General features: G+C 36.0%; 1 protein-coding gene across 31 annotated transcripts in view; it reads left to right on the top strand.

Annotated features, from left to right (window-relative positions):
* Positions 1 to 16,648, top strand: part of ESR1 (estrogen receptor 1) — a 384,969-nt gene that overhangs the window by 306,107 nt on the left and 62,214 nt on the right. The window contains exon 7 of one of the 31 annotated variants that reach the window (XM_085010410.1): positions 14,245 to 14,326. In XM_085010410.1, the coding sequence (XP_084866536.1) occupies positions 14,245 to 14,254 (10 nt within the window). In that variant the 3' untranslated portion in view covers positions 14,255 to 14,326. 31 annotated transcript variants of the gene reach the window in all.

The following is a 16,648-nucleotide window of genomic DNA, read 5'->3' as shown; positions in this document are numbered from 1 at the left end:
CTTCCGAGAAGTTTATCACGATATTTACAAATGGGTGAATTTGATGTGTGTGGGATAGTCGAGTTCACAGAAAGCTATGGATAACTTTCTGCTAGGCGTCTCCCCAGATTAGCTCTATCATTTCTGAAATGTACATATGAACGTACACACATGTGTATATTCATACATATATCTATGTACATATGCATATGTATTTATAAAATTATGAACTGTGACTTTCTAACTCCACCTTCATCTTGTTTGATTTAAAAAATGATGAGTACCTTTCCTTCATTAAAATTTCTTTTGGGCTCATGTACATCCACACCACAATAGGCTTTTCATTTCCATTTCCAATTTTCCCATCAGTAAAGAAGGAGATCTGACTAGAGAGCCAATGGCCACTTCCAGTTTTATGAACTTGTAAAAGCGAACTTGCTTATTTTAGAAAAAGAGGATTTCAGTCTTCAAAAGTGGGACCTTGTTTAATATATTCTATTTGGGTTGACTTGGAATATGAGTCTTATTGTTCTTTCTTATTCAAGCATTGCTTAGAGCAATCGAATTTAGACACTATGTAACAGCAGCTACCACTGACAGAATCCCTACCCAGCACCCACTGCTGCTGCTGAATGCTTTACAGACAAGATCTCATTTCATCATTGCATCACTCCAGGGAAGCCTTATCATTCATGTTGCACCAGTAAGGAAGCTAAGTTTCAGAGATGTACTTCTACTTGCAAAAAGCATTGAGCTAGCTGCTGGTGTAGCCAGGCCTGGAGTTCAAGGTGTGTCTGGCACTAGCACACTCTTCTTGCCTCCTGCCCTGTGCACACATCCTTCATCAGCGATGCCTTTTTTGGTTGCTGCTGTGGCTTTTTGTTTTCAGGTATACCATGTCTTTATGGTTTGCATAACCACTTGGATGGGAAAGGTCCATCTTCTAATTGCGTCTTGCAAACTTTTTTTTTAATTTGCCTATGTTCATTCATCCAAGGGTACCAGGTTGCCTGGGATGCATCTTTGTGCATTCCTTCCTTCCTTTGAGGGTACCATGCTGCCTCCCCATCTCTTGCCCTGCTCCGGCTTCCTTCCCTCCAGCTGTCAAGTCCCTGGGGAACAGAGTTCTGGCAACATTTAGTTATTTAAATACCAGAGAATTGTACAAGTATTGGTTACTGTGTTGTCATTTTATGTTGTTACTGCTTTTTTAAAAACCAGTGATGAGGCTGTTCAAGAAGCAGACCTCTTTTTCCAGGGCATCTATTCCCATGTCACAATTTCGTGAAATGATGGAAGACGACCACTGGCTTGTTCTGTAGGACTGCCTTCACACGGTATCCTGTCCACCGCCTGGAGGACAGCTCTACAGTGCTTCCTCTCTTCTCGTTCCTTCTTTTCCTTTCCATTTCCCCTTATTCCTCTTGTCTTGTCATTCTTCCCTTCCATCTCTTTTCTCCTATTTTCCTTCTCTTTCCTCTTTCCTTTTTTTTTCCTGTCTCCTCCTCCTCTTTCTCCTCTTCTTCCTCCTTCTGCTTTTAAATTTCTTCTTGTGTTAATAGTCATGTGGTTCTACGACCAAGTTATAATAAAGTTGCATATGAAAATTGTAAACTGCATACACTGTTTCATCTCTACATACTAGAAGGTGTCTTCAGGGTTTAGGATTTGGGGTACAAGGATGAATGAATCCATTTGTTCCACGAATACCTTCTTGGGTACACACTTTCTAGGAACAGTCATCTGGTCCCTGCAATATAAATAGGAAAGAGTTGGAACAGCACTCACCCGAGTGCCTAGAACTCTGCCTTTCTTTTTCAGCACTCGCAGTATGGTTAATTTCCTCCTATCTCTTTCACTGCAGTGTGAGTGGACTGAAAGTTCTCCCCTCTCTCCACTCCTACTTTCTAAAATTCCAGATGCAAAGTTTCTACTACCTCTAGAATAGGATGCCTCCACTTCTGCTCTGTTGACCTTTCTGGCAGAATTATTCTTTCCTGTGGGGGACTGTCCTGTGCATTTCAGGGTGTTTAGCAGCATCCCTGGACTCGACCTACTAAAACGTTCTCAGAGTAGCACCCCCTTCCCCAGAGATGACAGTCCAAAATGTCTCCAGACATTTCTAAGTGTCCCCTGTGTGTGGTGGGAGGAGAGGCACAAAACTGTCCGTGGTTAAGAGCCACTACTCTAAATTTTTCTACGTTCATGTCATATAAGCTCTACAGACTCACAATATCCCTCACTAAAAACATTATCTTCCTCATCGGCTTTGTTCCTTTTCCTTTTTTCTCTGGCATCAGCATTCACCCAGACAGGAAGCTGTCAAGTTCAACTTAACCTTGGTTTCCACTTCCCTCCTTCCCAGATTATCCAGTTAACCCTCAAGTCCTTCCTGCCCTGTTTCTGAAATCTATAGCTCGTTTTGTCTCCCTTCCTCCATTTTTTTAAATTGAAATATAGTTGATTTACACTGCTGTATTCATTTAAGGTGTACAGCACAGTGATTGCTATTCTTTTTCAGATTCTTTTCCCTTATTGGTTATTATAAGATATTGAATATAATTTCCTGTGCTATGCAGTAGGTCTTTGTGGGTTATCTATTTTATATATAGTAATACGTCTATGTTAATCCCAGCCTCTTAATTTATCTTTTCTCCTCCCTTTCCCTTCAGAAACCATAAGTTTGTTTTGTGTGTCTGCGAGCCTTTGTTTTGTAAATAAGTTCATTTACATCATTTTTTAAAAAAGATTCCACCTATAAGTGCTAACAGATGGTATTTGTGTATCTCTGTCTGGCTCACTTGCCCTAGCTCAGGTCCTTGTCAACTCTCCCCAGAATTTTGTCTCTCCAACACTTCTATCTCTTTCTCAGCCACCAGCCCTCTTTCCTCTGGTCTGTTCCCCACAGGGCTGCCAGAGACTTCTTTCTGAGGCACAGCTGTGATCCTGATGCTTTCTGACTCAGCTTTCGTTGGCTCTCTCCCTTCTTTAGAAGATACTGTCTAGACTTCTTATCTTGATAGTTGTGAATCTCTATTGCAAGTGTCAAAAGACCCAAACATCTGCAGAGCCGGTCAGATGATGTAATGAGGAAGGCCAGGGACTGTGAGTCCTAAAAGGAGTTCTGGGGATTAAGTGAGCCCTGTGAGTTCTTAGAGAGTCCAGGCTACAAACACCTGGGCCCTGAACTCAGCCTGAGCACCATGAACTTAACTTTTGCATTTCAAGGTTTTCTTATACTTGTTCTGAAAGGCCCTGTACTTTTAAGATTCCTTGTTAGAATCTTGGGACCTTCTTTAAAGCTCATTTCAGAAGTCACTCTTCCAGAAAACCTTTCTTGAAATTTGTCTCCTCTCTCCTTGGCCCAAGTTCTCACAGGATTTGGTTTCTGTCTCTCTTACTTGCCTTCTGCCGTCTGTAGGTTGGGATTTTACGTCTTATCTTCCCTTCCAGCTCATAAACTTCTTGTGGACAAGAACCAGATCTTGTTCATCTTTTTGTTAACCTCCAACGAATAGAGCCTTCCATGATCCCCTATAGGTGTTAACTGCACCAGGGTCAGCTGGGTGGCTCATGGCACAGTCAGGAAAAGCGACATCTTCTGATACTCATTTCAGCTGTTCTTATCAGACTCACTTCTTATTGAAGGCTATTCTCCAGCTCCTGGCTTTTAGACTTTGAAGATATTAAGATCCATCTGTTTCAGAAGGATTTTTAAAATTACTCAATGTGTGTGGCTTATGCTTACACTTCTGCTTATATTCCACAAACCTGTTAAATTCTGAATGAAGCTAAACAACGGAACTTATTTTTTCCCATCACGAGACCCACTACTGAGTAAAATCCTCAAGATCTTAATGCATTGAATAACACTCACATACATACTAGTGATTAGAAAAGTTTATAAATAAGTATAAATTATATGAATGATGTTAAATATTAAGAAATGTAGTCTGTTGTATGTAATTTCGATACTATTATAGTTATTACCATGCATCTAAATATTTTCAACTTTCAATCTTATTAAATTACTCTCTGGGCAATATAAGATAACTGCTTTCCATGACATTGATGTATGCATAACAACAAAAAAAATATTGTGACCAGCAACCCATTTGAAATTTTATATATCTGGAGAATGGCTTTTGAGCGTGGGGCACACTGTATTTTTGCCTTGCAGGCTCCTACTCCTTTGACAACATTCAGCTCTCTGATTAGCATCAGTCCCCTTGATCCCTCTGTTGCTCATTTCCCATCCTATTGCACATGGTGTATGTTTTTTTGTAACAAGATGTAGAAATCTGTAAGTTTCAAGCTGAAGTGCTGGGAAGCAAAGATGAGTGTTAACTTCATTGTTTTTGTTTTATCTCTGGCTGGGTGATGCAGCCTTTGAAAATTTGCCCTCCATGGGCTATTCATCTCTGCATAGACATAGGGACAAAAGACCAGAAGTTCCAAGGAGCCCTGTCACCCATGGGGTTACCAGCATTGGTAACTGGAGGCAGGGTTTACCTGCCATTGATGATAATAACGTCCTATTTTCTCAAACCTTCTTTGCCATTCCAGGCATTTGTGCTTTCCAAGGCTATCAAGAGGATAGAATTTACCCCAGTCTTTCCTTGTAATTACTCAACTGTTAGTATTGGCAAGTGGGGTTTAGTGATTGTAGGACTAAGAAAAAACTGCTGGGTTGCCATCCCACATTTGTGACAGAGAACATATTTCCTATCTTGTGTCCATTTAAGAAGAATTATTGCTTGATTTACTCCTTGATGACGACCCATGATATCTTGATTCTGGTAGTTTATAACTTTCCTGGTAGTCATATGCTTGAAGGTTCATTTTATCCTTACCATACTTAGCCTACCCACAATCTCCAGTTCTTCCCTGTGCCCTGCAGCACTGAGTTCCAAGCATTTAATGCAGGTATCTTTTCCTGTGAAACCCAAACAATAAAGCTTATCATAAGGTATTAATAGAGAACCTAGTAATTTCTCTTAGCGTGTGTATTTGTGTGTGTGTGTGTGTGTGTGTGCATTTATGTTATTTTATAAGAGGAAAGTTAAAGATAATAAGAATGCCTGGGAAAGTAATCAGGAAATGGAGAAAACTCGTTTTCCATTCTAGCACCTAATCCTTTGGTGTGTTTTGGCACCAGAAAACACAAAATATGTCCTCTGTGTCAACTAGGAATGCACCTCTTCGTTTAGTCCTGCTTCAGTGCTCACACTGGAAAAATAGAGACCGAAAACAGAAGCAAAAGTGTTCAACGTATGTCATTCCTTGTGGGATCTCTTTGTTTTTGCAGGAGTAAAGTTTACTATAGCTGGAAGGCAGATGTGATGTTAGAGGAAACAATGTAAATTGCCTCTTCAGTAAGACTATCCAGTTTCCAAAGCACTGTCTCACTCTGTTTTGCTGGCGCCATCCGTGCTAACAAATTCTGAGAAATATTTGCGGATTTCTCAGTGAGCCAAAGTACTCTCTTCGACTCCTATTCACTCTCAGAGAGGAAAAAAAAAAAAAAAACCTATTCATCCATTTGAAAAGCAAAGCTTAATTCGACAAGCAGAATATTCCCTCTACCAAGCATCTGGCCAGAGGGTTGTTGATCTAGCTCTTTCCATCATTCCTACATTAGGAGGTTCTGCCTGTAGGACATAATATTGGACAACAGCAAGTTCTTTTACTTGTGTGCGTGGAATAGGAATAAGTTCTCCTCCTTAAGAGAAAAACAGGTTGTTGCACTGGAGAGAACATTTTGCTTCGTCTACTAAACAGCTGATTGTTTTCAGTTGATAAATTTAATTTAATTAATTTATTTATTTCTTGGCCATGCCTATGGCTTGTGAAAGTTCCCAGGCCAGGAATCGAAACCAAGCCACAGCAATGTCCTGAGCCACTGCAGTGACAATGTTGGATCCTTAACCTGCTGCAACACAAGGGAACTCTAATAAATTCGTTTTAAATTGAAAACCAGAAGTCATTTTCTAGAAGCAAAAGCATTCTCATTTTATTTGTTGTAAATATTTTAGAAAAAAAAACATGCAAATAAAAACATGCAATGAAAACAATGCTTCCAGCAATGCTTTTACTGGCTTTTTTTTTTTTTTTTTTGTCTTTTATTCTTTTAGGGCTGCACCCACGGCATATGGAGGTTCCCAAGCTAGGAGATCCGAGCTGCATCTGAGACCTACACCACAGCTCCCAGTAAAGCTGAGCGAGGCCAGGGATTGAACCCACAACCTCATGATTCCTAGTTGGATTCGTTTCTGTTGCGCTACCATGGAAACTCCTAATTGGCCTTTTAAAATATTTTATTTCACTTGGAAGAGTGAAAAAATAAAGTTCTGAAATAAGCTGATAAATTCAGAATGTGATTTGTTTAAAGGTTTCTTAGCCATAAAGAGAAGGATCTCCCTTTATATTTCCTCTTCAGATTTCTCGTCTCTGAAAAAAATACGTGCTCTACTGAAGAGGGCTTTGCAGAGGTGAGCAACCCACCAGCAGAGTCAGTTCGGGGCAGGAGGCAGTTTTTGGTTACTCCAGCGGCTTTGCCGGATTCCCTCATAACTTTCCAGGAGCGCTTTTGTTGCATGCACTCATTTGGCCCGTTCATATCTCAAGACCTTCTTATTCATAACTTTTTTTTTACTCTCCCTTATTATAGAATTGGATGAAGAAGGAAAAGAAAGGGTGCTACCATTTATTTAACTTCTTTAATCTGTACAGTAGTGGGCTGGGTTGTCTTCTGTACTGTATCTTATTCATTGTATGAGAATAAGAGAAGCGAAGGGTTTTACCAGTTTATATTCTATAGACTGGATCAGATCCATTGGTTCTTTCCAGTTCTGAGCCTTTAATTACTAAATGGCAGATGCTAATTCATTGATTCTTTAAAGTCTTCAGTTTAACGTTCTGACAAATCCTGGGTATATGAAACTATAAACTGCAGAGGAGGAAAGTTGAGGCCAAAAGAAAGGAGAAATTAGCCAAACTACCAGTATTACTGCCTCCTCTGATTGAAAGGAATCAAAATTTCTATCAGACAAAAAACAAATTGCATTATACACTTTAAATGGGTCAGTTATGTGGTATGTGAATTATATCTCAATAAAAATATTAAAAGCACACACATATTTGAATTTCTGAAAAAGCCAGTTTGACTATCAAGACCTGCACTTATGAAAGTCCTTGTACTGGTTCTACTGGAGGAAAGGAAAACAAAATATTCAAACCAAGATTTCCCCTTAAAAACAAAAGCGATGAAGCAGCACCGTATTATAAAGCCTGCTACGCCACAATCTTTAACTCTTCAAGAATAAGCCTGTAAACAGTAAGGACCTACTTAATATAGAATTGCTCCAGAGGAAAAGGCATAATTCCAACCAAAGAATTAATCCTGCATAAGAGGTCAATTTGGCTTTTCTTCCATTGTTACCTACCACATTATTTTTGTATTTGCCAGAGATTATTAATAGTTAAATGTTGCAAATTGATTGAAAATACAATCAACATAGTATTTTGACAGTTTAATTCTAAAATATCTTGATATTCCTTCTACACAGAGATAATGAAGGACTCCCCCACTCATATCTGCTGTAATCACAACTGCCTTTTGGGGGTCAGTGTTGGAAAGACACTCATTTGTTTTAATGAATGCAGTTAAAATCCAGAGGTAAAGGGAGATGGTCAACTTTAAGTCTGTGTTAGTTGGAATTCAGTTTCAATCAACTCTAGATACTTATCGAGTATCACCATTTCTCTAGGGTTCTGCCCGACACTGGAGGATTTGAGACTGAGGTGTAAGAAGCAGACTTGTCCTCAGGGAATTCACTCTCTAGGGGTAGATGGTGTTGGTGTACACACGAATGCAAGCAAAAGCAAGGTTTAAGCAAGCCTCCACCACACGCCACATCATTTGTGTCTAGTTTATCACTTTCTTTTTTTTTACTGAGAAATAGTTGACATATAGCATTATATTAGTTTCCAATATACAACATATGATTTGATATATGTAGAAATTATAAAATGATCACCACAATTAGTCTAGTTAACATCCATCACCACACATATTACATTTTTTCTTATGATGAGAAATTTTATTTTTATTTAATTAATTAATAAATTAATTTGTCTTTTTAGGGCCAAACTCACAGCATATGGGAGTTCCCAGGTTAGGGCTCAAATAGGAGCCATAGCTGCAAGCCTACACCACAGTTCATGGCAATGCCAGATCCTCAACCCACTGAGCAAGGCCAGGGATTGAACCTCATCCTCATGGATACTGGTCGGGTTCGTTACCACTGAGCCATGACAGGAACTCCAAGAACTTTTAGTATACAATAAAGTTTTATTAACTACAATCACCATGCTGAAAATTATCATCCTGAGGACTTATAACTGAAAGTTTGTACCTTTTGACTATCTTCACCCACTTTGCCCTTCTGTCCCCCACCTCTGGCAACTACCAATTAGTTCTCTGTATCTATGAGGCTTTTTTTTTAAAGATTCTGCATATAAGTGATATCATATAGCATGTGTCTCTCACTATCTGACTTAGTTCACTTAGCATAATGCCCTCAAGTTCCATCCATGTTATCATAAATGGTAGAATTTCCTTCTTTTTATGACTGGATAATATTCCATATAGTCATATAATGCATTATATTAATCCATATATATATATATATATATATATATGTATATACACACACACACACATTCATCTGTTGCTGGACAATTAGGTTGTCTCCATGTTTTGGCTGTTGTAAATAATGCTGCACTGAACATAGGGGTGCAGATATCTTTTCCAATTAGTGTTTCATTTTCTTTGGATAAATACTGAGAAGAGGAGTTCCCATTGTGGCTCAGGGGAAATGAACCCAACTAATACCCATGAGGATGCAGGTTCAATCCATGGCCTCACTCAGTGGGTTAAGGTTCTGGCATTGCCTTGAACTGTGGTGTAGGTTGCAGGTGCAGCTTGGATCCTGCATTGCTGTGGCTGTGGTGTAGGCTGGCAGCTGCAGCTCTGATTTGACCCCTAGCTTGGGAACTTCCATTTGCCCTAAAAAGCAAAGTGCAGCCCTAAAAAGCAAAAAAAAAAAAAAAAAAAAAAAAAAAAAAAAAAAAAAAAAAAAAGTACTGAGAGGAGGAATTTCTGGGTTATATGGTAGTTCTATTTTTACATTTTTGAGGAACTTCCATCCTGGGTTCCATAGTTGCTGTACCAATTTACATCCTCATCAACAGTGCACAAAAGGGTTGCCTTTTCAGCATATCCTCACCAACCTTGTTATTTCAAAAATAGCCACTCTGACAAGTGTGAGGTAATATCTCATAGTTTTGTGTTTCCCTGATGATTAGTGATGTTTGAGCACCTTCTCATATATATACTTTTTGGTCATCAATTTGGCTTTTTTGGAAAAATGTTTACTTATATCCCCTGCCTATTTTTTAATCAGATTCTTTGTTTTTTTGCTATTGAGTTATATAAGTTCTTTATACATTTTGGATATTAACTCTGTATCAGATAGATGATTTTCATATATTTTCTGCCATTGATAGGTTACTTTTTCATTTTGTTAATGGTTTCCTTTGCATGGTTTACAAAAGCTGTTTCATTTGATGTAGTGCCACTTGCTTATTTTGCTTTTGTTGCCTTTGCATTTGTCGTCAATAAAAAAAAAAATCATTGCCAAGACCAATGTCAAGGAGTTTACCACCTTTGTTTTCTTTAGAAGTTTTATAGTTTAGGGTCTTATGTTTAAGTCTTTGGTCCATTTAGAGTTAATTTTTGTGTATAGTATAAGATATTGGTCCAGTTTAATTCTTTTGCATGTGGCTGTTGAATTTTCTCAATACATTTATTAAAGAAACTGTTCTCTCCCCATTGTATATTTTTGGCTCTTTTTGTCATAAATTAATTGACCACTTACATATGGGTTTATCCTGGGCTCTCAGTTTTTTTCCCTTGATCTTTGTGTCTAGTTTCTATGCTAATACCATACTGTCTTGATTACTATTGCTTTGTAATATAGTTTGAACAGGGACCATGATGCCTCCAACTTTGGTCTTCTTTGTCAAGATTGCTTTGGCTATTTGGGTCTTTTGTGGTTCCATACAAATTTTAGGATTGTTTTTTCTTTTTCTGTGAAAAAAATGCCATTGGAATTTTGATAGAGATTGCATTGCACCTGTATATTGATTTAAGTAGTATGAACATTTTAAAAATAGTAATTCTTCCAATCCATGAGCATGGGATATATTTCTACTTATTTGTGTCTTCTTCAATATCATTCATCAGCATTGTATAGTTTTCAGTGTACTGGTCTTTCACCTCCTTGGCTAAATTTATTCGTTAGGTATTTTATTTATTTTTTGATGCAGTTGTAAACAAGATTGTTTTTAAAAATTTTTCTTTCTAATACTTCCTTATAACATATAGAAACCATTGATTTTTTTGTATATTACATTTGAATCCTGCAACTTTAGGAATTCATTTATTAATTCTAACAGTTTATTTGGTCTTTATGGCTTTTCTATATATAATATCATGCCATCTGAAAATGGTAACAGTTTTACTTCTTCCTTCCTGATTTGGATACTTTTAATTTCTTTCCCTTACCTAATTACTCTGGCTAGGACTTCCAGTACTATGTTGAATAAAAGTGGTGAAAGCATCCTTGTCTTGAGACTGATTATAGTGGAAAAGATTTCAGCTTTTCACCATTGTTTATGACATTAGCTGTGGGCTTATTTTGTGTAGCCTTTATTATGTTGAGGTATGTTCCCTCTATATCCACTTTGTTCAGAGTTTTAATCTTAAATGAATATTGAGTTTTGTCAAAAGCTTTCTCTGCATCTATTAAGATGATCATAGAATTTTATCCTTCATTTTGTTAATGTAGTGTTTTATATTGATTGATTTGCAGATGTTGAACCATCCTTGCATCTTTGGAACAAATCCCACTTGATCATGGTGTATGATCCTTTTAATGTATGGCTGAATTTAGGATGTAATATTTTGTTGAGGACTGTTGCATCTCTGTTCATAATGGATACTAGGCTGTAATTGTTTTTTCTTGAGTGTCTTTGGCTTTGGTAAAAGGTGAAAGTGACCTTGTGAAAGGAATTTGGAATTATTCCTCCCCTTCTATTTTTTGGAAGAGTTTGTGACAGTTTGGTATTAATTCACCTTTAAATGTTTGGTAGAATTCACCTGTGCAGCCATCTGGTTCTTTTCTTTTCAGGGATATTTTTGATTACTGATTCAATCTCCTTACTAGTAATTCGTTTGTTCAAATTACTATTTCTTCAAGATTTGGTCTCAGTAGATTGTGCGTTTCTAGGAACTTATCCATTTCCTCTAGGTTGTCCAACTTTTTTGGCATATAGTTGTTAATAATAGTCTCTTATGATTCTTTGTATTTCTGTGATATCAATTGTACCTCTACCACTTTCTAATAGCTGTGATTTCTAAGTGAAAATCAAACCCTGGTTTATACTTACATTTATAAATCGGTTCACTCTTAATATTTCCATGCCAGCATTAACTATACCATTATACATTTATCCTGCCTAAAGTGTGTCCATTATAGATAACTCTAAAATGACTTAATTCCATATGTTGATCCCTTGGGTTTGGCAGGAGGGCAACAGGGGGCTTTAGCAGAGATTTTTCAAGCCTCTATGGTAAATGACCACAATTTACACATCTTTGAAATATCACTTTTACTTTTGACAAGGTATTAGTACTGCTTGGATATTTTTCTATAATTACAACTTTTAATTTTATGACTTAATAGAGGTTTGGAATTTCACTTCAAAGTAAATGAAGTTAGTATGTCTATTTCCATTTCTTACCGAAAGTTGTAATTATCTTTGTTATTAATGTCATGGTTATATGCCCTTATGATCTATAATTGAGTTGAAATATCTCCTTTGGTATTATTAATTTCTCCCTATGGGCTCCTAATACAAAGACTAAGGATCATGTTTCTCTTGTGATGCTTCTGTAGGCACTTCTAAGTCATTATATATTCTTATTCATTATGTTACCTAATGTTTCTATTTTATCAAATGCAAGAAGAATGAAAAGCACACTGTCAGTATTTTCTTTAGTCTTAAACCACTGCAGAAAGTCAGTTTCTTTTTTATTTTTCTTTTGGGCTTTTTAGGGTCACACCTGTGGCACATGGAGGTTCCCAGGCTAGGGGTCAAATCAGAGCTGCAGCTGCTGGCCTATGCCACAGCCACAGTAACACGGAATCCAAGCCACATCTGTGACCTACACCACAGCTCACAGCAATGCTGGATCCTTAATCCATTGAGTGAGGCCAGGGATTGAATCTGCATCCTCATGGATACTAGTCAGATTCTTTTCCACTGAGCCATGATGGGAACTCCCAGAAAATCAGTTTTTTTAATCTGTTTATATATTTACCACTTTCCCTGGGCATAGATTCTAAGATCCATTATGACTTTATCATTGGAAAATAGGATTGCACAGACATGTTACAATGATAAGGAAGGGTTATTGCATACCCCTGATAAGAAAAGGGCTTTTCCTGTATTTCCAAGTTTGGTAGGACAAGCTTAATACTTGTGAAGTTGAGTCTGTGACTTAATCATCTTAGCCTCTGAGGAAGCACTAAATAGAGCTCTAAATAGAAAAGAATCTCAGCCTAGGTTGAGGCAGTGTTGTTTGAGAAGTGGGAGTATGAAGTCTCTGATTCCAAGGGAGGGATGGTTTACAAAAGACAAAAGATACCAAATGTTGCAGAGGGGTGGGCAAGAGTAAGGAAGGGATTAAGGATTTGATAATTAGGGAATTATTGTTGTCCCTAAAGAGAGCATTTTTTCCTGAAGAGGTAGAGGGAATAAAACCAGATTATAAATGTATTAAGTGGAAGTATAGTGTATGAAAAGAACATGGGTAGGGAAAATTAGAGAAGGGAAATATAAACTAGCCTTTTCAGGTGTTTGGTTGTGAAAGGCAGTGGCACTCTAGTTCTTGACATCAGTAGCCTCTAGAAGACCTGGTGTCCTGGTTCTATCCAGGGATGTCCAACGAGAAATTTTTTGGTTGAACTGTGAAGTCATGGCTTTTGTTTTTTCAGTATATATCAATTGATTGATTGATTATCCTTTTTTGATGCTCAAGGTGTCCCATCTTTGGCTAATAGTCTCTTCATGTTGACTTTTGTATCATTTTGACATAGCTATTAGTCTTTGATGCCTCCTTGTTAAATGATATGCCTACATCTCCTAACCTCATATTCCCTGCCCCAGAGCCAGAATCAACCATTTCTACAAGGGCACCAGTTTTAGTGAAAATGGTATTTAGAACTCAATCTTGGCATTTGGTGTGTTCACTGCTTTAGAACTGCCATTGCTAATTGAACTTTTTAATGGATAAAATTAGGATATAAGCAACTCTGAAACAAACAAAAAGGTTATTTCACATGATATTTCCAATTCAAGTCTTGGTTCCTAACAATGTGAATGTAGTTATTCATTTGACTATCTTACATTGTGTAAAAAGAGTTTTAAAACAATAATACCAACCTTTCAACTAACAATTAGACCATTGGATATAGTTGAAGATTTCTAAGTAGCCCTATTTGTCTTTCAGCTACATTCCATTGAGAAGGTAAAAATCAAAATATTATATTTTGCAGACACTAGATGTGACCTTTCTCTTTGAGGTTTTATCACCAATTTGGTCATTCACTTCAAATTAACTTTTTTAATTAAAAAAATTAATTTCCTAAGTCAAAACTTTATAGCCAGGTGCAGAGTCTAACTTGCATTTTAACCCCTCCACTGGGTGTTCCCTATAATGTCAAATTTGAATTAAGATTAGAAGGGAGGTGGATGTGTGTGCTTGTATGTAGTCATATCTGCACCACATACACAAATAACATATCATATATAATTCTGCATGTTGCTTTGGAGGTTACTACATGTATGTGTGTAAAGGTCTTCCTTATCCTTTTCATGATTATTTTATATTCCATTGTGTGGAATCCCTTATTGATGGACATGTAGGTTCCTTCCAATCTTATTCAATAAACAACAAAACAAAGGCAACAATGAATAACTTTGTATATAAGTCATTTTTGTACTTTTCTCAGTCTATCTTTGTGATAGATTCCTGGAAGTGGAATTTCTAGGTCAAAAGGTGCATGCATACATAGCTTTAGTAGATACTGGAAAATTTACTACCAATGATATTGTGTCATTGTGCTTTCTCACCAGCCATGTATGAGAGGGCCTGTTTCTCCACAGCCTCTCCAGCAGAATATGTTGTCAAACTTTTGGATTTTTGCCAATCTGATGGGTAAGAAGTATCTCAGAATGGTTTTAATTATATTTCCTTTTATTTCTGAGTAAAATTGAGAATCTTATTTACATTTAAGGGCCTTTTCATTTCATCTTCTGTAGTTATATCCATATCTTTTTCCATTTCATATCAGCTTGTCTTTTATTTTTTCTTTGATCTTTAAGTTCTGTGTATGTTAGAGAGAGGATAGTAGTTTTTAATCAATATAAATTGCCAATGTACTTCCTCAATTTCTCACTTGTATTTACACTCCTTATGGAGGATTTTTGCTATGCAAAAAAAGTTTTGCAAATTAAGTTTTATAGCAGAAATATATTAATCTTTTATTTTATTCGAGTTCCTTTGCCCCAAGTTGTAATTATACTCACTTCTGTTTGCTTCTAGTACTTTCTACTCTCAGATATTGAGTCCATTTGGAACTTATCCTAATAGACAATGTGAAATAAGGATTGACTTTTACATTTTTCTGATGGCTTTTCAGTTTTCCCAACACCACATATTTAAAAATACTGAATTTCTTGATAAACTTGCCTTTTTGTGAAATTGTAATTACCTGCTAAGGTTTATTGCTTTAGGAATCAACACCTCATAGCTTTATTTGTAGAAGCTCCAAATTGTGTTTTAATTCTCATTGGGCTAGCTCTCTAATATTGCCTTTGATTTTTAAAGGTTTTATAGGTGATTCTATCTTGTTCCTTTTTCTATGTGATCTTTAGAATTAATTTGTTTAACACCACAAGAAAATTTGTTGGTAATTTTATTAGGATTGTGTTAAATATAAATTTTTTAGGAAGTATTAACATCTTTATGGTGTTCAGTCTTCCCATTTAAGAACAGTTTGGGCCTTTTCATTTGTTTAAATCTTTGTGTCTTTTAGAAGTGTTTCCAAATATCTTTATATAAATTCATATAAATTTTGCACATATGGTAAAGATCATGCCCAGCTATTATATATATGTCGATATAATATATAACTATAAGTATACATATTGTACATATGTATATAATTGATATTTGCATGTTATTTTTATAGACTAGTAGTTTACTAAATTCTCTTACTATTTAGTTTTTCTGTTAATTTCCGTGGAGTTTCCTAATACGCAATCATGTTACCTGCAAATAGGGATTGTTTTATCTCTTCCTTCTTATACCTAGGCATCTAAATATTTTTTTCTTATCTAGTTGCACTGCATAATCCCTCTAATAGCTTGTAAAAATTGTAGCAATAGTGGGCATCATTTTCTTGCTCCTATGTATTCATGTGACAAGAGTTTCTATAGACTTCTGTATTATTCAATGTTTTTAGTAGAAGTGAAGATTATTGTCATTTTGCATTAAAATTCATGAAGAAGTTTGTTGTGAGATTTCTCTCTTCATGTAGTCTTTACAAGTTTTTGTTATCATGTCTCACAAAACTAGTTTGGAATCATACTTTTTTCTATGCTCTAGGAAGTTTGAGTAGCATTGGGATTATTTAATCTTTACAATTTAAAATTTTGGTAGAATTCCCTTTTGAAACCATCTAGACTTGGTGGCTCCCTCAGAAGGGAGCTTTCTAGAAACTAATTCTTCTGTAGTATTTGGTCTCTAGACTTTTTAAATCTTCTGGAGTCAGTTTTGGTATATAAACCTTCTGATGAAGTTATCCATTTCATCTCAGTTTTTAAAATTATTGCATAGAGTTGAACCAAGTAGTTTCTGATGACTAAAAAAATGATTTTCTCTAGTTTGATGGTTAATTCGATCTTATAATTTATCTTGTGTATTTATCCTTTTTTTTTTTTTTAGAATTTAAGTCAGCTAGTTGTTTCTCTATTTTGTCAATCCTTTTTCCCTTAATTTTTTTATTAGTTCTACTAGTTTTCTACTTTCTAATTCATTGTTATAGTTTTAGTTTTATTAAGTCTTTCATTTTGCTTTCAGTCAGTAAACTTTGTAATTCTCTTTTCTAGCTTTTTGAGTTGATATTTAATTCATTTATATTTGTTTTATAATATAGGTAATTAATGCAAAGAATTTTCTCAGAGCTTTGCTTTAGTTATGTCCTATAGATTCTGATATATCTTGCTTTAATTATCATTATTTTTTAAAATCCAGCAATTTCCTATTTTATTTTCCCTTTCATGCAAGAGTTATTCAATAACAGTTTAATTTCACGACTTGAAGGGCATTTTTTGTTTTGTTACTAATAAACGTTTTTTGCTTTGGAATCAGAGAATACTGTTTTTACTAGTTTATTTTTGCAATTTATTAAAATTGTCTTTATAGATTAATGCAATTTCAATTTTTCTAAATGTTCCATGGAGTTCTCACCATGGC

The sequence above is a fragment of the Sus scrofa genome, chromosome 1 (genome assembly GCF_054392235.1).
Source record: "Sus scrofa isolate SSC_HxYL_T2T_F1_AM1 chromosome 1, Sscrofa_HxYL_maternal_Yorkshire_Landrace_v2.0, whole genome shotgun sequence".
NCBI lineage: Eukaryota > Metazoa > Chordata > Mammalia > Artiodactyla > Suidae > Sus > Sus scrofa.
The sequence above is the reverse complement of the archived record's forward strand: the minus strand, read 5'-3'. Positions and strand labels throughout refer to the sequence as shown.